Source organism: Hylobates moloch, unplaced genomic scaffold, assembly GCF_009828535.3.
Source record: "Hylobates moloch isolate HMO894 unplaced genomic scaffold, HMol_V3 SCAFFOLD_4, whole genome shotgun sequence".
Taxonomy (NCBI): Eukaryota; Metazoa; Chordata; class Mammalia; order Primates; family Hylobatidae; genus Hylobates; species Hylobates moloch.
The window spans coordinates 161,881,718-161,904,751 of NW_026652279.1; the positions used below are offsets into that span (position 1 = coordinate 161,881,718).

At 43.1% G+C, this 23,034-nt stretch overlaps 1 protein-coding gene across 6 annotated transcripts in view; it reads right to left on the reverse strand.

Moving 5' to 3' along the window:
• Positions 1-15,189: 15,189 nt before the first annotated feature.
• The window catches only part of NALCN (sodium leak channel, non-selective), a 358,797-nt gene continuing 350,952 nt past the window's right edge, over positions 15,190-23,034 (reverse strand). For all 6 annotated transcript variants that reach the window (XM_032151251.1, XM_032151250.1, XM_032151248.1 and 3 more), the window contains 3 exons: positions 21,199-21,348; positions 19,353-19,470; positions 15,190-16,891 (listed from right to left, as the gene is read on the reverse strand). In XM_032151251.1, the coding sequence (XP_032007142.1) occupies positions 16,698-16,891; positions 19,353-19,470; positions 21,199-21,348 (462 nt within the window). In that variant the 3' untranslated portion in view covers positions 15,190-16,697. The remainder of the gene's footprint in view (positions 16,892-19,352; positions 19,471-21,198; positions 21,349-23,034) is intronic.

Below are 23,034 nucleotides of genomic sequence, written 5' to 3' on the forward strand. Positions count from 1 at the left end.
TGTCACAGAGGCCAGGGCGGGCTTTTCGAGATGGCCGTATGGTGCCCCAAACAAAGGACAGAAAGAGACAATTTGTAAGAAGATACCAACGTGCCCCTTGCAAAGAATTCATAAGCAATGTTTCAGTTAAACTGCAAATCTCACAGATGGTGTCAAAAGAGTGAAGACTCCTTTCCGCACATGTCTCTCGGCTCAAACAGGAACAGAAAGAGGCTTTCTCTCTGTGTCTTGGAGAACCCACCACTAAGTGCTCCCTGGTGTCAGAGGAGGGAATTGGGCTCAGTGTGACAGCTTTCCCTGCTATATGTGAAATACATTATCAACCTGTTGACAGCCCGATGCTCCCTAGCTGACTGTTTGATTGTTGTGCTTCCAGTGTTACCCTGGGTTGGTCCCTACGTGATGTTTCTCATATAAAATATGCAGACTGTGAAAGAGCAAACAATGCTTTGAGTCTGATCTATCCTAAGATGAATGTGCTAATGCTCCCAAGACCCATAAGACAGAGGAGGTCAAGAAGGTGCCTTGTGGTAGGCGATGCATCTTCAAGTTCATTGACACAGGCTCGTGAATTTGGATTAGCACTTGACCACAAATACACACGTTAAAACAAAGTCACATTAAACATCTATCTTCTGCAATCTCCTTTCCCAGCTTCCTTGCAGAGAAGAAATTCAAGAAGGTGAGTGAATAAAATCAGAATTATTTGCTTTTTATTCTGAGGACAAAAGACAACTGGTTGGATTCCATGGGCAGACAGTGACCTAAGGTTATAGTAACCAACAACTATGACTAAAAAAGTGATAGTCATTGTGATAGTTAATTTAATATGTCCACTTGGCTAGGCTATGGTGCCCAATTGTTTTATCAAATGCTAGCTGGATGTTGCTGTGAAGATGATTAACATTTAAATCCATAAGCTTTGAGTAAAGTTGATTACCATCCATAATGTGAGTGGACTTCATCCAGTTGGTTGAAGGACTTACGAGAATGAGGTTTCTGGAAGAAGAAATTCTGCCTCAAGACTTCTAACATAGAGCCTCTCAGCCTGCAGATTTTGGACTCAAGACTGCAACATCATCTTGTGCCTGAAATTCCAGTAGGCTGCCTTGCCCTACAGATTTTGGACTTGTCATCATCCCCTTTAATGACATGAGTCAATTCCTTAACATAAGTCTCTCCTATATATCCTACCGGCTCTGTTTTTCTGCATAACCCTGATTAACACAATCATTCTGTCTATTGTAGATGATCTGTCCTCCTTGACCACACACTCATTGGCCAACACTAGCCTTATTACTTGCAAACATGAGATAGCATGATCTATTGCCCAGAAAGGAGGATAGAATAGAGGCTATTTTTTTTCCTCCCATCTCCTTGTTCCCCTGTCCTCTATCCTTATCTTAATCTTTCCAACCTACTATTATGCTCCAAGAGTGTTACCTACTTTTATTACTTTCTGTCTCCAAAGTTAGAGAGTGCCTGAAAGTATGCAGATAATTCAAACCAAAAAGCAACATTTCCCTGTGTAATTTATGCGCTCAACTCTTTTCCTTGGTGTAATTTATGTGCTCAACACTTTTCCTTGGAATCTTGGCTAAAGAAGGCTTTTCTGGGGACTGGGTGTGGTGGCTGATGCCTGTAATCCCAGCACTTTGGGAGGCTGAGGCGGGCGGATCACGAGGTCAGGAGATCAAGACTATCCTGGCTAACACGGTGAAACCCCGTCTCTATTAAAAATAAAAAGAAATTAGCCAGGTGTGGTGGCAGACACCTATAGTCCCAGCTCTTTGGGAGGCTGAGGCAGGAGAATGGCATGAACCCAGGAGGCAGAGCTTGCAGTGAGCCGAGATCGCACCATTGCACTCCAGCCAGGGTGACAGAGCGAGACTCTGTCTCAAAAAAAAAAAAAAAAAAAAAAAAAAGAACACTTCTGGATACTGTTTTTCCTGGCAGTCCTTGGTCAAGTTGCTAATTTAATATTTTAGATGGTTTTGACATGGTTTGGAATGCAAAGTATCATCTTTTAATATGTATTTGTTTGCAGAGAACCCATGGGCCTTAGTTCATTTCTGCACCCACAGATGGGTTTAATCTCATTTAAATGCTAAACATCTCAGTGGCTGGTCAGGCATTAGGAACACTGCTAGGAAGGATGCAACAAAACAAGTGTTTCCACTTAATGTTATTTGGAGGTCACCATCCACATCATACAGGAAATGGAGTGACAAATACCAATTTGAGAAAGAAACACAATGAAACTACATAATTCCTCTTGTGGGTTAGTTGATCTGTAACCAAGCCTTAAAAATTGACATTGACATTGAACCACTGTCCGTGAAGGGACAATGAGAAATAACCTCAAATCTGCCTCTAAATAAACCATCCAGGGCTTAATTCAAGAGTTGAGATACCAGCTCTCTAGCATTCAAATGGAATTCAGGTAGTTACTAGGCATACTGTGGGGGATTTTTAAGTTGAATGGGTAACATACAGCATTGGGGCAAAATAATAAAATACTGTTGCTGGTTTCAATGACAGCAAGGGTCTTTTCCACCAAGAGACTACGGTACAACATTTAAATCAGGTAAACTGGTCCAATGTAGAAAGCAGGCAGTCAGGGAAGCATAATTTAAAGGTGGCATTGAAATGGTTTTGCCACTTCAATGTGGTCACTAGCCTTTGGGATCAGAGTATAGTGTCGATGAAGAGAGTCAAATTCTGTAAAATATTTGAAGATATTTATTCTGAGCCAAATATGAGTGACTGTGGCTCATGACACAGCCCTTAGGAGACCCTGAGAGCATGTGCCCAAGGTGGTTGGGGCACAGCTTGGTTTTATACACTTTAGGGAGACACAAGACATCAATCAAATACATTTAAGATATACATAGGTTCGATTCAGAAAGGTGGTACAACCTGAAGTGGCAGGGGGTGGTGGGGGGCACCTTCCAAGTTATAGGTAGATTTAAGCATTTTCTGATTGGCAATTGGTTGAAAGACTTATTATCAATAGAAAGAAATGTCTGAGTTATGATAAATGTTGCTGAGACCAAAGTTTTATCAGGCAGATGAAGCCTCCAGGTAGCAGGCTCCAGAGAGAATAGATTGTAAATGTTTCTTATCAGACTTAAGGTCTGTGTTGATGTTACATGCTGGTCAACTCTTCCTGAATTCCAAAAGGGAGGTGGTATAATGAGGTATGTCTAACCCCTCTAAGAGCTCCCTCTTAGAAACAAACAGACAAAACATACAGCAAAAACCACACTTGTGAACCCAACCTCCCATCTCTCCACAGCTTGACTTCTTTTCATAATCCAGATTTGGCTTAGGGATCCAAGAGTCTTAAAAATATTTCTCATGCATTTATTCTGAAATTTGCCAAGGGTGATTTGACTCCTCCCTTCAGGTTTTGTGTTTGTGGTGCCTAACTGAGATTTCAAATTTGACATTGTTAATTTTGTCCCCCACCTCCAATCAGTCTTGCCCACCTCAACAAATGTCCACTTCATTCTTTCAGTGGGAGTCCCTCTGGACTCTGTTCTTTCTCTCAAATTGTCAGTCAACAACTCTGTCGGCCCTGCCTTTGAAATAAATTCATCTAGGATCCTGCCCCTCTTCACCACTGCCACCACCACGCTGGCTAAAGCCACTGTTATTTCTCACAGGTTAGGACAACACCTTCTGTCTGGTGATGCCTCTACTGTCTAGTCTCCACACATAGCCAGAATACTCTTTTTTTTTTTTTTTTGAGATGGAGTCTTGCTCTGTAGCCCAGGCTGGAGTGCGGTGGCGCAATCTCAGCTCACTGCAAGCTCTGCTTCCCGGGTTCAGGCCATTCTCCTGCCTCAGCCTCCCGAGTAGCTGGGACTACAGGCACCCGCCACCACTCCCGGCTCATTTTTTGTATCTTTTAGTAGAAACAGGGTTTCACCGTGTTAGCCAGGATGGTCTCGATCTCCTGACCTCATGATCCGCCTGCCTCAGCCTCCCAAAGTGCTAGGATTACAGGCGTGAGCCACTGCGCCCAGCCGTAGCCTGAATACTCTTAAAACATACATCAGATACCATCATTTCTTACTTAGCTTGCCATTCTCTAATGACGTCCCACAATTCTTAGAGTAACATCTCAAAATGTGACCATGCCCTGTGTATTAGTCGTCGTCGTCGTCGTCCTCCTTCTCCTCCACCTCCTCCTCCTCCTCCTCCTCCTCCTCCTCCTCCTCTTCTTCTTCTTCTTCTTCATCATTAAACTTTAAGTTCTGGGATAGATGTGCAGAATATGTAGGTTTGTTACATAGGTATACATGTGCCATGGTGGTTTTCTGCACCCATCAACCCGTTGTCTAGGATTTGAGTGCTGCATGCATTAGGTATTTGTCCTAATGCTCTCCCTCCCCTTGTCCCCCATCCCTGACAGGCCCCAGTGTGTGATGTTCCCCTCCCTTTGTCCATGTGTTCTCGTTGTTCAACTCCCACTTATGAGTGAAAACATGTGGTGTTTGGTTTTCTGTTCCTGCGTTAGTTTGCTGAGAATAATGGTTTCCAGATTCATCCATGTCCCTGCAAAGGACATGAATTAATTCTTTTTTATGGCTGCATAGTATTCCATGGCATATATGTGCCATATTTTCTTTATCCAGTCTATCATTGATGGGCATTTGGGTTGGTTCCAAGCCTTTGCTATTGTGACTAGCACTGCAATAAACATACATGTGCATGTATCTTTATAGTAGAATGATTTATAATCCTTTGGGTGTTTATACCCAGTAATGGGATTGTTGGGTCAAATGGTATTTCTGGTTCTAGATCTTGAGGAATCGCCACACTGTCTTCCACAATGGCTGAACTAATTTGCACTGACACAAACAGTGTAAAAGCTTTCCTATGTCTCGACATCCTCTCCAGCATTTGTTTTTTCCTGACTTTTTAATGTTTGCCATTCTAACTGGCGTGAGATGGTATCTCATTGCAGTTTTGATTTGCATTTCTCTAATGACCAGTGATGAGCTTTTTTTTCATATGTTTGTTGGCTGCATAAATGTCTTCTTTAGAGAAGTGTCTGTTCATATCCTTCACCCACTTTTTGATTGGGTTGTTTTTTTTTCTTGTAAATTTGTTTAAGTTCCTTGTAGATTCTGGGTTAGCTTCTTCCTGGGTTAGTCTTGGGAGGGTGTATGTATCCAAGAATTTATCCATTTCTTCTAGATTTTCTAGTTTACTTGCATAGAGGTTTTCATAGCAGTCTCTGATGATAGTTTGTATTTCTGTGGGATCAGTGGTGATATTCCCTTTATCATTTTTTTATTGTGTCTATTTGATTCTTCTCTCTTTTCTTCTTTATTAGTCTGGCTAGCCGTCTCTCTATTTTGTTAATCTTTTCAAAAAAACCAGCTCCTGGATTCATTGATTTTTTGAAGGGTTTTTCGTGTCTCTATCTCCTTCAGTTCTGCTGTTAGTGTGTTGGTTTTAGATCTTTCCTGCTTTCTGATGTGGGCATTATAGTGCTATAAACTTCCCTCTTAACACTGCTTTAGCTGTGTCCCACAGATTCTGGCATGTTGTGTCTTTATTCTCATTGGTTTCAAAGAACTTATTTATTTTTGCTTCAATTTTGTTATTTACCCAGTAGTCATTCAGGAGCAGGTTGTTCAGTTTCCATGTAGTTGTGTGGTTTTGAGTGTGTTTCTTAATCCTGAGTTCTAATTTGATTGCACTGTGGTCTGAGAGATGGTTTGTTAAGATTTCCATTCTTTTGCATTTGCTGAGGAGTGTTTTACTTCCAATTATGTGGTCAATTTTAGAATAACTGCTATGTGGTGATGAGAAGAATGTATGCTCTGTTGATTTGGGGTGGAGAGTTCTGTAGGTGTCTATTAGGTCTGCTTGGTCCAGAGCTGAGTTTAAGTCCTGCATATCCTTGTTAATTTTCTGTCTCATTGTTCTGCCTAATATTGACAGTGGGGTGTTAAACTCTCCTACTATTATTGTGTTGGAGTCTAAGTCTCTTTGTAGGTCTCTAAGAACGTGCTTTATGAATCTGGGTGCTCCTGTATTGGGTACATATATATTTAGGATAGTTAGCTCTTCTTGTTGCATTGATCCCTTTACCATTATGTAATGCCCTTGTTTGTCTTTTTTTCATCTTTGTTGGTTTAAAGTCTGTTTTATCAGTGACTAGGATTGCAACACCTGCTTTTTTTTTTTTTTTTTTGTTAGCTTTCCATTTGCTTGGTAACTATTCCTGCATCTCTTTATTTTGAGCATATGTGTGTCTTTGCATGTGAGTTGGGTCTCCTAAATACAGCACACCAATGGGTCTTGACTCTATCCAATTTGCCAGTCTGCATCTTTTAATTGGGGCATTTAGTCCATTTACTTAAAGGTTAATATCATTATGTGTGAATTTGATCCTGTCATCATGACGCTAGCTGTTTATTTTGCACATTAGTTGATGCAGTTTCTTCATAGTGTCAATGGTCTTTACATTTTGGTTTGTTTTTGCAGTGGCTGGTACCGGTTTTTTCTTTCCATATTTAGTGCTTCCTTCAGGAACTCTTGTAAGGCAGGCCTGGGGGTGACAAAATCCCTCAGCATTTGCTTGTCTACAAAGGATTTTTTTCTCTTTCACTTATGAAGCTTAGTTTGGCTGGATATAAAATTATGGGTTGAAATCTCTTTTCTTTAAGAATGTTGAATATTGGCCCTCACTCTCTTCTGGCTTGTAGGGTTTCCGCAGAGCGATCCACTGTTAGTCTGATGGGCTTCCCTTTGTAGGCAACCTGACCTTTCTCTCTAGCTGTGCTTAACACTTTTTCCTTCTTTTCAACCTTGGAAAATCTGATGATTGTGTGTCTTGGGGTTGCTCTTCTCGAGGAATATCTTTGTGATGTTCTCTATATTTCCTGAATTTGAATGTTGACCTGTCTTGTTAGGCTGTGGAAGTTCTCTTGGAAAATATCCTAAAGTATGTTTTCTTGGAAAATATCCTGAAGTATGTTTGGAAAATATCCTGAAGTGTATTTTCCAACTTGGTTCCATTCTCCCCATCACTTTCAGGTACACTAATCAATCATAGGTCTTTTCACATAGTCCCATATTTCTTGGAGGCTTTGTTTGTTCCTTTTCATTCTTTTTTCTCTAATCTTGTCTTCTTGCTTTATTTCATTAAGTTGATCTTCAATCTCTGATATACTTTCTTCCGCTTGATTGATTTGGCTATTGATACCTGTGTATGCCTCATGAAGTTCTCGTGCTATGTTTTTCAGCTCCATCAGATCATTTATGTTCTTCTCTAAACTGCTTGTTCTAGTTAGCAATTCTTCTAACCTTTTGTCAAGGTTCTTAGCTTCCTTGCATTGGGTTAGAACATGCTCCTTTAGTTCAGAGGAGTTTGTTATTACCCACCTTCTGAAGCCTACTTCTGTCAATTTGTCAAACTCATTCTCCATCCAGTGTTGTGCCCTTGCTGGAGAGGAGTTGCAATCATTTGGAGGAGAAGAGGCATTCTGTTTTTTGGAATTTTCAATATTTTTGCACTGTTTTTTCCTCATCTTCGTGATTTATCTAGCTTTGATCTTTGATACTAATGACCTTTGGATGGGGTTTTTCTGTGGGCATCTTTTTTGTTGATGTTGATGTTATTGCTTTCTGTTTGTTAGTTTTCCTTCTAACAGTCAGGCCCCTCTTCTGCAGGTCTGCTGGAGTTTGCTGGATGTCCACTCCAGACCCTGTTTGCCTGGGTATCACCAGTGGAGGCTGCAGAACAGCAAAGATTGCTGTCTGCTCCTTCCTTTGGTAGCTTCGTCCCAGAGTGGCACCTGCCAGATGTCAGCTGGAGCTCTTCTGTATGAGGTGTCTGTTGAATCCTGCTGGAAGGTGTCTCCCCATCAGGAGGCACGAGGGTCAGGGACCCCCTTAAGGAGGCAGTCTGTCTCTTAGCAGAGCTTGGACACTGTGTTGGGAGATCCACTGCTCTCTTCAGAGCTGGCAGGCAGAATGTTTAAGTCTGCTGAAACTGGATCCACTGCTGCCCCTTCCCCCAGGTGCTCTGTCCCAGGCCGGTGGGAATTTTACCTATTAGCCCCTGACTGGGACTGCTGCCTTTCTTTCAGAGATGCCCTGCCCAGAGAGGAGGAATCTAGAGAGGCAGTCTGGCTCCAGGCACTTTGCCATGCTGTGCTGAGTTCCGCAGTCAGAGTTAACACTGTAAGGGGAAAACCACCTACTCAAGCCTCAGTAATGGTGGACGCCCCTCCCCCAACAAGCTCAATTGTCCCAGGTTGACTTCAGACTGCCGTGCTGGCAGTGAGAATTTCAAGCCAGTGGATCTTAGCTTGCTGGACTCTGTGCGAATGGGACCTGCTGGGCAAGACCACTTGGCTTCCTGGCTTCAGCCTCATTTCCAGGGCAGTGAATGATTCTGTCTCACTGGGGTTCCAGGCACTGCTGGTGTATGAAAAAAAACTCCTGCAGCTGTTTATCTGCCCAGAGAGTTGCCTAATTTTGTGCTTGAAACCCAGGGCCCTGGTGGCGTAGGCACACGAGGGAATCTCCTGTTCTGTGGGTGGCAAAAACCATGGAAAAAGCATAGTATCTGGGCTGGATAGCACAGTCCCTCACAGTAGAGTCCCTCAGGGCTTCCCTTGGCTAGGAGAGGGAGGTCCACGAGCCCTTGCACTTCCTGGGTGAGGCGATACCTCACCCTGCTTCTGCTCCCCCTCCATGGGCTGCACCCACTGTCTAACCAGTCCCCATGAGATAAACTGGGTACCTCAGTTGGAAATGCAATAATCACCCACCCTCTGCATTGGTCTCGCTGGGAGCTGCAGACTGAAGCTGTTCCTATTCAGCCATCTTGCCAACTCTCTTGTATTAGTTTTCTATTGCTGCCATAACTGTCTCCATCTTAGCAGCTGAAAACAACACCCATTTATCAACTCACGGTTCTGCAGGTCAGAGTCCCATAGGCTTGGCTGGTTTCTCTTCCCTGAGTCTCATCAGATTGACAGCAAGGGGCTAACAAGGCTGTATTCCCTTTTGAAAATTTTGGAGATGGATGTGTGTCTTTGTTCATTCAGGTTATTCACTGAATTCAGTTTCTGTGGTTGTAGCAATGAGATCTCCCTTTCCTTTCTGGCAGTCAGCCCAGGGTGGCCTTTGCTCCTAGATGCTGCTTGCATCCCTCAATCTTTCCAGGTGGCCCCTCCACCCACAGCAGGTAGGGTCCAGGTCCCTCTCTTGCTTTAGATCTTTCCTCCTTACTCTTCTCACTCCAGCCACATTTCTCTCACTCCGGCCAGAGACATTTCTCTAATTTTAGATGGGTTCTACTCCCTGGTTTAAGGTCTGCTATCTTAATTGCATCTGCCAAATCTCATCACAGCAGTACCCAGTTAATATTTGATTGAATTACTGGGAGATAGGAATAGTGAGGGACTACCACAGCTAGGAAGTCTTGAATGATATGATTCCTGTGACATCTCTGACTTCATGTCCTCCCTCTTTCCCTTTTAATATCTGGACTCCAAGTCAGTATGGCCTCCTTGCTATATTCTCCAACTGACCAAACCTACATCCACTTGAGGGCCTTGACACCTCACATTTCCTCTGCCAGAACACCCTTGCCTGAGGCCTTTGGATGAGTCCTCTGGGAAGCAGACTCCAAGGCAGTATCAGGAGAGCTCAAGATTTACTGGGGGTAAGGCCTGTGAAAGATAAAGGAGAGAAGGGACAGGAGTGGGAAGGGTGGGCCTGCAGACCACAGTGCAGGTCTGACATCCTTGCAGGGATGGGAGGGGATAGGAGGATTGGATGAAGAGCCTCAGATTTCCATGCATACTGCACTAAGAAAGTGTCAGCCAGCCCAGCAGGGAACTTTCGCTGCAGAGATTGCCTGTGGAAGGGTCCCACTCTGCCTGGGAAATGGCAAGCCCTTGTATCATTGTGCTCCGTCATCAGCTGAGGATTATCCAGGAAGTATGTGACCTCCACTCAAAAGCTGAGGGAGGAACAACCAAATGTCCATCAACAAATGAGTGGATGGACAAAACACAGTATGCACATTCAGTGGAATATTACCTAGCCATGAAAAGGAATGAAGTATTGACACATGCTACCACATGGATGAACATTGAGAACACTGTGCTCAGTGAAATAAAACAGTCACAAAAGGACAAATATTGTATGCTTCTACTTATGGTAAATATTTAGAACAGGTAAATCCATAGAGACAGAATGTAGATTAGAAGGTCCAAGGCTTGCAGAAGGAAGGGATGGGGAGTTATCATTTAATGGGTACAGTTTCTGTTTGAGGTGTTAACAATTTTTGAAATTGGATAGTGGTGGTGATAGCTGCACAGAATTGTGGATATAATTAACACCACTTTAAAATCTTAAAAATGGTTGAAGTGGCAAATTTTATGCTAAATACATTTTACTACAGTAAAAAACAAAACAAAAAAACAGACTGAGGCAGATCCTGAAAGCACCAGCAGCCAGAAGCTGTCAGCAAATAGCACCTTTTGCGGGAAGCACATCCTCATGGCTGCCACGCTCACTGCCTCGGGTCTCTGCCAAAATGGCAACTGAGCAGTGAGTCCTTTAATGACTAAATTACATCCAAGAGGAAGGCCTATCCTTCTCAGTCAAGTTAATTTTCCTCCATCACACTTAAAGCCTTCTGACTTATATATTTACCTGTTTATTTTCTGCTTCCCCAATAGACCGTGAACACCATGAGATTAGAGCATCCATCTGTAGACTCACAGAGCAAGAAGCGTGACTGCCCCAATCTTGAATGGATGAATAAGTAAGTGAACTACTTGATGATTCATTCATTGGACAATAGTCGATCTCAGGCAATTACAGTGTGTCTTGTGTTATTTAGACTTTCCATTGATAAATTACTATAGGCAGAGTTCAGACAGTTCTTCCTAATTAGAGAATAACCTGTCTTTTGGAAAGCTACTTTGTTTTTTTTCCCCCCTGTGAATTGAATTCTCAGAGGATCATCACAGGAAAGGAGATCTCTCTGGTGTAACTTTTGTACTGAATCTGCATTGGACATTGCTGAGCTCTGTCCCGATGGAAGAATGTCCTGAGAATCAGGAAGCGTGCAGCATGTTCAGGCTGGGTGTGACTTCTGTTCAGGAATGTAGGGAGTGCAATAAGAAGATGGTGTGTCAGAAACAAGAGTTGGCACAGATGAAAGGTCTGTTGGAAGGGGTTGGAAGAGAGAGAGCATCTGTGTTTGAAGCCAAGGAGGAAGGAGGGCAGATAGAATGGTTCACGTTGGAGAGAAAGAGAGAGACTGAAAGCACTTTTCTGCCTACAGAAATTTTTTTTAATAGGGAGCCATGACCTTGAGCATGGTTGGAGAGAAGTCTGGGGACTATTGAGGTGCTTAGATTATATGGAAAAGATATTGTGAGACCTGGAACCAGCTAGGTCAGAGATAGGGAGTGAAGAGGTGTCAATGGTGATGGACCATAATTCTATCCAGGAAAAATTAATTGTCATTATTTATGGTAGGTCCTCATTCCAGACCATTGTGGTCAGTAGATAAAGGGAGAATGTGTGTCTTTCTAGGGAACTTTTGTTTCTTTTTGCCTTAGTTTTCTTCTTCCAACACCTCTATTCTTCTTCATCCCATCCCCACAATAAAATCTGAGCAGTTTGATGCCCACATCTCAAAATGCAACCCTAAAGTCAAAGAGAGAAGGGGTGTTCCATAGGGGGATAGCTGTTAAGAGCAGGTGAGTCTGGAGGGGCCATCCCTCTCCCATCAACTATAAAACTCTACCTAGTAAACTCCCAACTTGTAAATTCCATTCAGCTTGCAAGATCCAGGAGTAGTACCCCCAAGAAATTATAATGTAAAAGATTAACAAGTGATCCAGGGAACTGAGAGTCAAACAAAAAAGGTAAGTTAAATTAAAGTTATAAGGCCTATGGGAGAAAGCTAGGAGAGAAAGCGTGTTCTGGAATTAGGTCTAGAAAATGGTCAGTGTATTTCTGTGCATCCTGGTTAAAGAAAAGATGAACAAAGGGCGGTGTTGTTTAGAAGAGCAAGTCATTGGTGCAAGATGAATGAGCCCAGTGTGGTGGAGTCCTGCAGCCCCTTTCATCTCATTAAGTCCCTGTCACATCTCCACCCTCCTTCCATGTCCTGTGCTGCTACAGAAGTTCAACTTTGAGGTTGGAGAACTAGAACCACAATTTTCTTGGAGAGCTGGGGTATTGTAAACATTCACCCTGCATCTGTCTCTCCCTCCTCAATTCCATTTTGCACATTGCTCCCGGCGTGCTCCTCCTAAAGCCAGGTCTCGCATTATTACTATAATCTCCCTCCCTCCCCACCTCCACAGACTCCCCTTTTCTACTGATCACCATCCACATGAAGTGTGGGGCATTAAAGGTTCTTCATGCCCTTGACCAAGTCTCCAGTCTTGCCTTTGCATACCTATTCAGAAGACTTGGAATTCATTGAATAGAGTCAACTGACGCTCTCCTTGATAATTTTCCTTTTATTATTCCAGGCATCATTCTGTCTGCTGCTTCCCCATCTATGACAATTTAAATCCAAGTATTCTTTCTTTAATGCTTAATTCAAATGGCACCACCACCCCAAAAGCCTCCTCTGATCACCACTCCACCTTTCTATGGCAGATTTAACAATTACCTTATATCATGGGGACCCACGCAACTGTCTTGTTTCTCCTACTGCAGTTTAAGCAAAGGTCATGTTGGTATGCTCAGCTCTGGCTTCTTCACAAGGCACAGCACAGTATGTAGAAGATGCTGAGAAAGTTTTGATGGAAATAAAGAGATCTGTGGCTCAGGTGGAGAAGTAAGACTTGGAGAAGAAGCGAGGTTCTTTATAAGACAGAAAAGAAGGGGGAGGGGATGAATGAACATGTACAAAAACACTGAGATAAAAAAGAAGGAAGGTGGGGAAGTGCACATGAGAGAGCTGTTATCTTGTCAGGTTGCTAGTTCCCTGGGAGATAGAAACAAGAGCTTGGGAAGCATCATAGAAGAACTACTCAAGGCAGAGGTCGGAAGTGCATACACATGTATTTCTAGAGGTGTGAAAGGAGACCTTGTGGGCTGGGGGGATATGGGGTGGACAAGATCAAGCCTGTGGTGTACCTATGGTTATGTGGGATGAATAAGAAATGGAGGAAGAAGGAGGTGCAATGTTAGAGAGTCCTAAAGTAGAATTGGAAAGGGAGTTAGTAGAAGACAGAGACTAAACTAAAAAACTAAAATGATAAAAAAGCAGACACACTGGGCAGCTTAAAACAACAGAAATGTATGTTCTCACAGTTCTTCTGGCTAGAAGTCCAGAATCAAGGTGTTGACATGGGGCCATTGTCCCTCAGAAGCCTCTGGGAGGCACCTTCCTTGCCTCTTGCAGCTTCTGGTAGCCCAGGTGTCCCTTGGCTCTGGGCAGCATAGCTCCGATGCCTCTGCCCTCACCGTCTCATGGCCATCCTCCCCACATGCCTGTGTCTTCAGAGGATACCAGGTGTGTTGGAGTAAGGGATTACCCTCCTCTAGTATGACCTCCTCATAAGTAATTTTATCTGCAAAGACCCTATTTCCTAATAAGGTCATATTCACAGGTACTAAGGGTTAGGACTTCAACCTATCCTTCTGGGGGTCACACTTCAACCCATAATAGTGGGTGAGAAGAGACCATATGAGTGGCGTTTTCATCTTCATCTCAACTTCAACCAAGGCTGCCTGGCTTTTGGCTGGTTAAAATTTTGGGATCTGTTGAAGGACTTAGAAACAGTTCCACTGCTTACCGATATACTGAAAAACCACCCATGTATAGAATGCCACTTCCTACAAAGAAACAGGCAAACACATCATTCTACTGGCTTAAAGCTGCTTTCCTGTAAGGCTTTATAACACTGGTTTTTCTTCTATGTACCCTTATCTCATTCAGCTTGGCCAAGGCACAGCCAGCCAGACACTGCTGATGTATGTTGGTCTGGAAGTACCATTAAGAATAGAGTGGGCCGGGTGCAGTGGCTCACACCTGTAATCCCAGCACTTTGGGAGGCTGAGGCGGGCAGATCACGAGGTCAGGAGATTGAGACCATCCTGGCTAACATGGTGAAACCCCATCTCTACTAAAAATACAAAAAAATTAGCCAGGCGTGGTGGTGGGCGCCTGTAGTCTCAGCTACTTGGGAGGCTGAGGCAGGAGAATGGCATGAACCCGGGAGGTGGAGCTTGCAGTGAGCTGAGATCGTGCCACTGCACTCCAGCCTGGGCGACAGAGCAAGACTCCGTCTCAAAAAAAAAAAAAAAAAAAAAAAATGAATAGCATTGGCCCTTCCATTCTTTCCATCTTTGTTCCCTTTGAGTCCCCTTGAAGTGCCATAAGGGTCACACATGTGTGGCCTGCTCTCTCAGGTGCTCTAAGTCAAGTGTTCCACCCGATATGCTTTCTGGTGCCTTTGGAACTGACAGTGCCCTCTAATTAAAGGCAGTGGGTGGCGTGATGACAGGATTAGTATCAGTGTCTGGCTTCCCTAAGGACCAGGGAACACTGTGACCCAAGTTTTCTCATCTGTGTAATGGGATTGTTCATATGTTTACGTATCTAGAGGTAAAATCTAAAAAGGGGTGGCGCTTAATTTCTCTGGCTTGCATCTGCTCTACCTGTTTCGGAAAAATCGTAGAGAGGAGTCCTACAGGAAGTGTGTGACTCTTTTGCTTCATTGAAAATATAGGGTGCTATGGCTTTAAATACATTGGTATTCTGTCCCTGGCTTCACTGCAGAAAGAACAACAATGATGTTCTGCTGAACATCAATTCCAGACGTTTTAGAAAGGGCTCAGCAGTTTCGTGAGAATGAAGCTGTATTACTCAAGTGTAATGAGCCAAAAACATCTTGTTTTTATGCAGCACTAGTACAGACCCATGCCCTGGACCTGTAAGTGCCTTCTGTTCATTGTAGGCTTAGAAGGCACAGGCTATTCACTCAGCCTTATCAGCACAAGTGTGAAAGGAACATTCTGGCTCAGAGAATTGAGTTGAAATGAATATCAGGGACACAGCTTTTGCCAACTAATTATGGACTGAATATTCAATCCAGGGCTTGCAATGTGCTGCTACTGAGTGCCTGCCCCACCAAGAAAAGGATTTAAAAATGGTCAACTCAGAGTAAATTATTTTACAAATCCAATATTTATTTTATCTTGTATGTACAAAAAGTAAACTCCAAGTGAACATCAAATCAAATCTAATCCTTTTGGCCACAGGGACTGGTTATTCTTTATCTCATAGTTAACAGTGAATCATATAAACTGTAGACTGCCACCACCATGATACATCTGTGACACAGAAGGAATGTCCTATTTGCCTATCTGAGGAATGTTAAATAGAGAAAAATAGATCATAAAACAACCTGGAGGTCACAGGATTCTGAGATAATCCCTCTGTTAAAAAACATCTAAACAGCAAATGTCCAATCTGTAATAAAATAGTTAAAGGTCCAAGTCCACTTCTACTTGGCTGACCCAGCACAAGAAATCTAACGGCACTTTGTAATCATTTTGCTTTTCTAATTTTCCCGGAGGACATGGGCCATTGACATATAAGGAAAAAAAACAAAAACAAAAAACGATTAAGTTGTGTGATCCCTAACCTGTGAGTTCAGAGGAAGATTTTGCAGGGCACCATTATTTCCATAGAAGATTCTGGTAACAGAGATGTCATTTCAAATCTAACATAGCAATGGTGTGTTAGGATCACCCAGAATGAAATGACTCCACTGATTTATGGCAAAACAGACATACCTTGGGTAAGAAATGAAACCAATGATAACATCACACATGCAAAGATTTTTTAAAATAAATTGAGCTGTCTAGTTTTATTCTTTTTGCTAAACTCACTCAGTTATTAAAAGGCTTCTTAAGAAACTGAACATCTTTGCGCAACTATGTCACTCAAGTGATTTATCTACAGGCTTGTTTTAAACCACTAAGCATCCTGAGTCCATTTCTTTGCCTGGTGTTTGCACACACAATTTTCTTAGAAGGAGGCAACAGTTTCATTAGCATAACTGAGGACAGAAATCAACTTCTTCTGGTCACCAAATGTGTTGTGTATATTTAAAAATATAACACAAGAAAAAGAAGATACTTTTTAAAATTCAGAATCTGTAGTTTGTAAAACTACTGTCATTTTAGCATAAGTTCAGTGCTGACCTTTTCAGATCAATCATAAATAATAAATTCTCTCAAGAGAAATATTTCTAGTAGAAATGGGAAAGATGTGAACTAAAGCTATAACCCCTGTACCCTAAATATCAGCCACTTTGGGCTTAGCACTCTTTTGCGGGGTGGTGATAATACTGCATTAGAGCACATATGAATATATACCTTAGTTTACACAGACAGAATATATGACATTTTTGAGTGATATACATTTGCTTGTGGTATCATTTATAATATTATCAGTACAGTCATTATACAAAAATTGTTTTGAACAATGATAGTAACCCATCATACATGCAGCTTATGCCTTTCTGTGGCAGGATGAAAATCAATTTATAAAAATCTTGTGACAAGTTGGAATTCAGTTATAGATCAGTGACAGATTGCTCACTGGACAATCAAGGACATTATTAGAAAACAGTTTCCACCACTAGAAATTCATCTACATTGACATCCACCTAAATGTCCAGAAGGTCATCCCCACTTTCGTCGCTCTCCACAGTCAGCTGCCGGGTCCACCACTTCTTAACTTCAGAACCGCAGGAAGCCGCGTCAGTCATGGGGTTCATTTTGCACACAACAGATTTCATGGTTGTCCTTCCTCCAAACCGTAAGTTGACTGAGGACACTGAATGGCTTATTGGTTTGGGGGCTGTGGAATTAATGAGTCCTATGAGCCACTTGGTATTGCTCCACCCTATTGTAATCATTCCTAAAAACCCGTGATGTTCCCATCCGTGATACTTTTGGCTAACGTGTCCTATCCACAGATGCTAAGTAAACGTCCTTTTCAGGACTTGATTCCTTACGTTCACGATAGATTTTTTTTTTTTTTAATTATGCTCATGGACAACTAATGATGTCATTTGGGAAAAAAAAAGTGCTGTTCACCCCTATCATTTTGAAATAATTACAAAAAACTAGAAAATCACTAAAAAAAATTCCAATTTGGGAACTATTAAGTGTCATAGAAACCTGTGCATTCGTTAGCATATGCAATAAAGAAAAAAACAAAAAGGAAGGACAGTGTGACCCACAGTAAAGGCCAGGAGGGATGCAGTGAGGGTATGGGAGGAAAGGTGTGGTTCTGGGGCCTCACAGTCATGGTGTTGGGACCCACCTCTGTAACCTGTGGATATGTAGCTATGGGCAACTTCACGTCTCTGAACCCAAGTTTCCTCCATTGTAAGATGAAGACAATGAAAATGTCCTAATTAGACTATTGTCAGGATTAAAACAGGTTACATGAGATGACTTAGGAAAGTGCACAGCATGACACCTGTGACATTGTTGCCGCCCCCTCAAAATACTATTTTTCTTCTCCTCTGCCTCCTCAAACTCAGCCTGACCCCAAGAGCATGTCTATTTCACGATCACCGTTTTTGGTGGGGACCACCTAGGCATGGACCAGTGGAAGTCCTTTTTTTTTTTTTTTTTTTTTTTTTGGGAGACAGGTTCTCACTCTCTCACCCAGATGGGAGTGCAGTGGCGCAATCTTGGTTCACCGCAACCTCTGCCTCCCAGGCTCAAGCGATTCTCCTGCCTCAGCCTCCCGAGTAGCTGGGATTACAGGTGTGCACCACTACCGGTCAGCTAATTTTTGTATTTTTAGTAGAGACAGGGTTTCATCATGTTGATCAGGCTGGTCCTGAACTCCAGACCTCAGATGATCCACCTGCCTCGGCCTCCCAAAGTGCTGGGATTACAGGGGTGAGCCACTGCGCCTGGCCCAATGGAAGTACTTTTGACAGCATCATTTCTTTTGTCCATTTAAATGAATACCAAGGACTGTGCATTCTACCCAGGTCACCTCTCCTATCTGTCCCTGCAGCATCTAGCCCCCAGCTCTGTCCATGCCTTTGTTGCCTTCTGCTCACACCATAGTAACTTCCTCCAGCTTGTAACCTGCCTCCAGGCTCTGTCGTAGACAATTCCCTCCTTTGCTGCCAAGTCAACTTCCTAAAGCACAGATTCCAAAAGTCACATACTGCTCAGAAATCTTTGCTAGCTCCTAATTGCCTACGGAAAAAATTGAACCTACTCAGCTTGTAATTTAAGGCTTTTTGTGACCTGGCACCACCATCTACGTTGTCTTGATGCTGTCATTCTCTGCTGTGTTTGAATAGGAGGAACCTAGATCTTCTCTGATCCCCAACAAATAAGTTCCTGGATATGAAAGGGGATACTTTCCTTGGTGGTAGTCCCAATGAAGACCCACTGAACATCGTCAGCCTCAAAATGTAAGCTGTGCTGTCATCTGCTTTGTGGAACACGTATGCTACACATCTCCTTTCAATTGGGCTGAAGTTGGGGCACAGCTAAAGAGCATTATAAAGCTCCTGCTTGTTAGCATGAACTTAGTTTTCTATAAAGAAAAACATGTACAAGGACACTGGGCTGTGGGAAGCATTGCTCTCCCTCCATTCCTGAGTGCTTTTAATGGGATTATCCTGGCTTTCCAAAACCCTATACAGAAGAAGCTCATAGAAGAAAATTCTCTCACGGAGTCAGTAAAATATGGAAAATAACGGGATTGTTTATTAAAGGAAATGTGAATGACAGAACACAAGTAATGCACTTAGAAGAGTGACTGGCATACAGTGAGTACTACGTAAGTATTTGTTGTTGTTGTTATTGTATGGAGGGAAAGCAGCTTGCCTAAAGCCAGTGACCCACTCAGCTGCAAAGTGTGCTGAGACAAATCGGGGGCCTGTCCCTTTTTTGAGAACTTTGTGGCATTTTCTGAATGATTGCATCTGCCCACTCCCTCTTCAGTTGAATACTTCTGCCCATGTTTGAGCATGCCTTGAGGCACACAGAAAGCCCTTGGAAATTTCTCCCTCTTTCTGAATCTTGTCTTTTTCATAGGTGCTGGCTTCTCAACCACGATAGCCTGAAATGTACCTGGAAAATTGGGGCTAATGTAAGTCATATTTAGAGGAGTTACTTTGGGGGACAATGTTTTTGACAAGACTGCATTTTTCATTATGTTGCTGTCTGTGAACAACTGTAGATGCAGACTTGCATTTTGAAAGGCAAGACCCAAAACACACAAACAGACTAAATACCTTTAAAATGCCTCGATTGCTGGAGAAATGCCTGGATGTACCTACCTGAGGGCAGACGCCACTGCCCAAACTTCCTCTGGGGTTTCCCTGCATCGGCGGCATCTTGCCGACTTCCTCCTCGATCCGACAGCGTGGGGCTCAGGAGCTGCTGCTGGCTGCTTGTCTGCATGGGAGGAGAAGCACGCAGTTACCGTTTTTTTAACCCTGCGCTCTCCTCCTTTTACTATAAGAAAGGAAAACACACGGCAGGAGGACAAGTGGGAAGAACAACAGGGACTCAGAGTGTCCACAATGGGGAAAAGTGGAAATGGGTATAAAGGGTCACAGAAGCAAAAGAGCCACCACTGCACGCCGTGCTGAAGGAGACACCACTCTTCCTGGGATAGCTTGTCCTGGGGACATCTTGTCCCCACTGCCTCGTTCCCCTCCATGCCTGAGAATGTCATTGTTTCCCTTCGTATCTTAAGGGGCACTGCAGGAAGGAAGGTGGGGCAGTGGGGACTGGCTGGGTGGGGGCAGTCTACTTTTGCCAGCCTGGAGATCCACACTTAGAGCTTCAGGGAAAGAGTTCTCTGCAGGCAAAGCTGTATGATGGGCCGTGGCGGAGGAAGGAGCTGATAACAGTCTAAGCTAAAGTCAAAGAGAGATGCCAAGACTTCCCACACGTTTCACCTGTTCTCAGGTTCACCTGTCACCTCTCCCTTTCCTAACAAAAGCCTTGGTCTTCACATCTCTTCAGTATCCTCTTTTTTTCTTTTTTTTTTTTTGGTCACCTCTTAGGCTTTTTCATCTAAAAACAAAGGGCTCTGAAATCATCACTTTCCCCAGCCTCATTAGCCCTGTCTCACTGTCTGTCCTGACCTCAGCCTGCCTCCCTCTCCCATGCAAGACACTGCCAACCATCTTCAGGGTGACCAGTGGCAAGGCCACTGCAGATGCCCCCCCTTGCCCCTTGGTTGACTAACTCCACAGAAGTCCCTGCAGTCAGTGGCAGATGATTTCTAAAGGCTGGGAAGCCCAAAACATGAGATCTACTGAAAACTGGGCTATGGCACCAGTGGGCCTCCTGGGGCACCCTGCTGGGCTGTGGAGCCTTAGGCTTCCAAAGGTACTCCCAGCCCCTGGCTGCGTTGCTGCACACCACAGAGCCTGGTGCTCTGCACAGAGCACGGGATCAGCTCCATGTCGTTAACCTCAAATCATAATTGCTGCCTCATAAAGGGGCAGATCCTCCCAGCCAGCTGCTTCTCACAGCACAGGACTCTCCAGGACGCTGATAACTCCCTGTACTCTTGAAAATAGACACATACATAGAGTTTGAAAGTGAAAATATGCTGTGACCTAATAAATAGAAACTCCTCAAGCCAATTGTCCTGAATTCCATATGTTCTTCTGATACCCAACCAGGAAAGGATATATCTTCAATGAGTCTGATTATTTAAGGAGGTTGAAAGCCAATTACAAACATTTTCACTGATTTTACTGCAAATTTCTATGACTTTAGTGAGGGGAGTTAAACATTTGGCGCAGAGCTTCCTGTAAACCATACTCCATGTCATATTTCCAGATTCAAATGCAGCCCTTAGAGCTGATGTTAACTCTTTAGACAAAAATAAAACTACAGAATTATGAAGTTCAGGGCATTAACTTTTTTTTGGCATTCATATGAATCAGAATCTTTTTAAATAACCTCAACTGCATCTGAGATGGCAAAGACACAGACGTAATCTGGATCAATGGATTTCCATTCTCTCTTTTTTTTTTTAATGAAAATATTCCTATTGGAAATATTGTCACCTTGTTTGAATGATCTGACCAGCACCCATTTTATTTATTTTTATTAAAGAAGCCCACGGAGTGTCCTGGGACAGAGGATGCCTCGTGCGCATACCTCGGGTTGCATGCTGTTGTCCTGACTGTTGGCGTTTGTGTCTTCACTGGGCTGGGTGGTCTCAATGCTGGGCGGGTTCAGAAACCGGCTCAGCTCTTGCTGCTGACTCTCTCTCAGGCTGTGGATGATACTGCATGACTGCTGCTGTTTCTATGGAAATACGATTGTTTGTTCAGTAAAATAAGCCCAGCATCCCGCCTGCCCCACCGCCACACAAATCTTAGTTTCTTCTCCCCTCTCCTAAGACCTGCATGATTGGTTGACCTCTTAGGAATTTCCAAGTAAGGATCCTGAACTAGTTTCAATGTTCAGTTAAGGTAGGCTGATGCAAAGGTGGGCTTAGAGAGGTATGCATTGACTTCCCAGTCCATTTTCATTTGTGTAACAATCAGAATAGTGATGGTCATTGATGCTTGTGTTGTTTTATTTATTTGTTTTTCTTTTTGTTGTTGGTGTTTTCTGTTTTTTTTTTTTTTTTTTTTTTTTTGATAGGCTCTCACTATGTCCCCTAGACTAGAGTTCAGTGGTGCAATTATTATAGCTTACTGTAACCTTAAACTCCTAGGCTCAAGCTATGCTCCTGCCTCAGCCTCCTGAGAAGCTGAGACTAAAAGTGTGCATGACTGTGGCTGGCTAATTAATTTTTTTCTTTCTTTTTTTTCAGAGAGGAGGTCTCACTCTGTGGCCCAAGCTAGTTTCAAACTTCTGGTCTTAAGCACTCCTCCCGCCTCAGTTTCCCAATGTGCTGGGACTATAGGCATGAGACACTGTGCCCAGCTTGTGTCTTATTTAAAATTACTAATGTAGCTATTCTATTTTTTCTCCTCTTATTTTATTCTAGGCTCATTAAGCCAATACAACCCCAACCCCTTTCCCACTTTCCTGCAAGTTGTAAGAGGCAAAGAACCTCAGGTGGATGAGAAAACCTTTGTGCTTGTCTTGGTTCTGAAGTTTTCGGGCCAATCCAGGAGACCAATCTGTCTTGGCATATACTAAAGCCAGGACTCCTTGTGCCCTCTCAGAGCCAGAGGAGGACAGATTGATCCCTGGAGCTAACACAGCTACAGTGGCCAGCAGTGACGGGACATCACTGGGCAGCTGGCCTTGCTACAGGAGGTCGAGTTGCATCTTTTCTCTGGGAACATTTTCTCCTGCAATAGAAATACATGTTTCTGCAATTGATGTTGTTGCTCTGAGGAAGAGGATTGAAACAATCTCTGTTATATGTACATGTTTAGTGATTGCTTTGGGTTTCTTTCCCCCGTCTGTGAAACATGCCAAAAGCATTCATAAAAGTAATTATCTCATAGAAACATTCACTGTAAATACAGTATATGTCAATGCAGTATACATTCATTAATTTATGAGTTAGAGAATCTTACAGGCTTATAATTCAGGAAGCAGGAAACATCATTAATCTTGAGAGGTCTTTTCAGAATAAACAACATTATCACAGTTTGTTGAAATTTTTAGCAGCAATTTAAAGTAGTTTTGCAAATTCGATATGTGGAAAATTCTAGAATTTTGAACAGTTGAGTTTAATAAATGGACATATTTTAATATCAATAAACTTTTTTTTTTTTTTTTTTGAGACAGAGTCTCACTGTGTCACCCAGGCTGGAGTGCAGTGGCGCGATCTCGGCTCACTGCAACTTCTACCTCCCAGGTTCAAGTGATTCTCATGCCTCAGCCTCCTGAGTAGCTGGGACTACAGGCATGTGTGCCACGCCTGGTTAATTTTTGTATTTTTAGTAGAGATGGGATTTCGCCATGTTGGAAGGCTGGTCTCCAACTCCTGGCCTCAAGTGAGTTGAGCTCCTCCCTTGACCTCTCAAA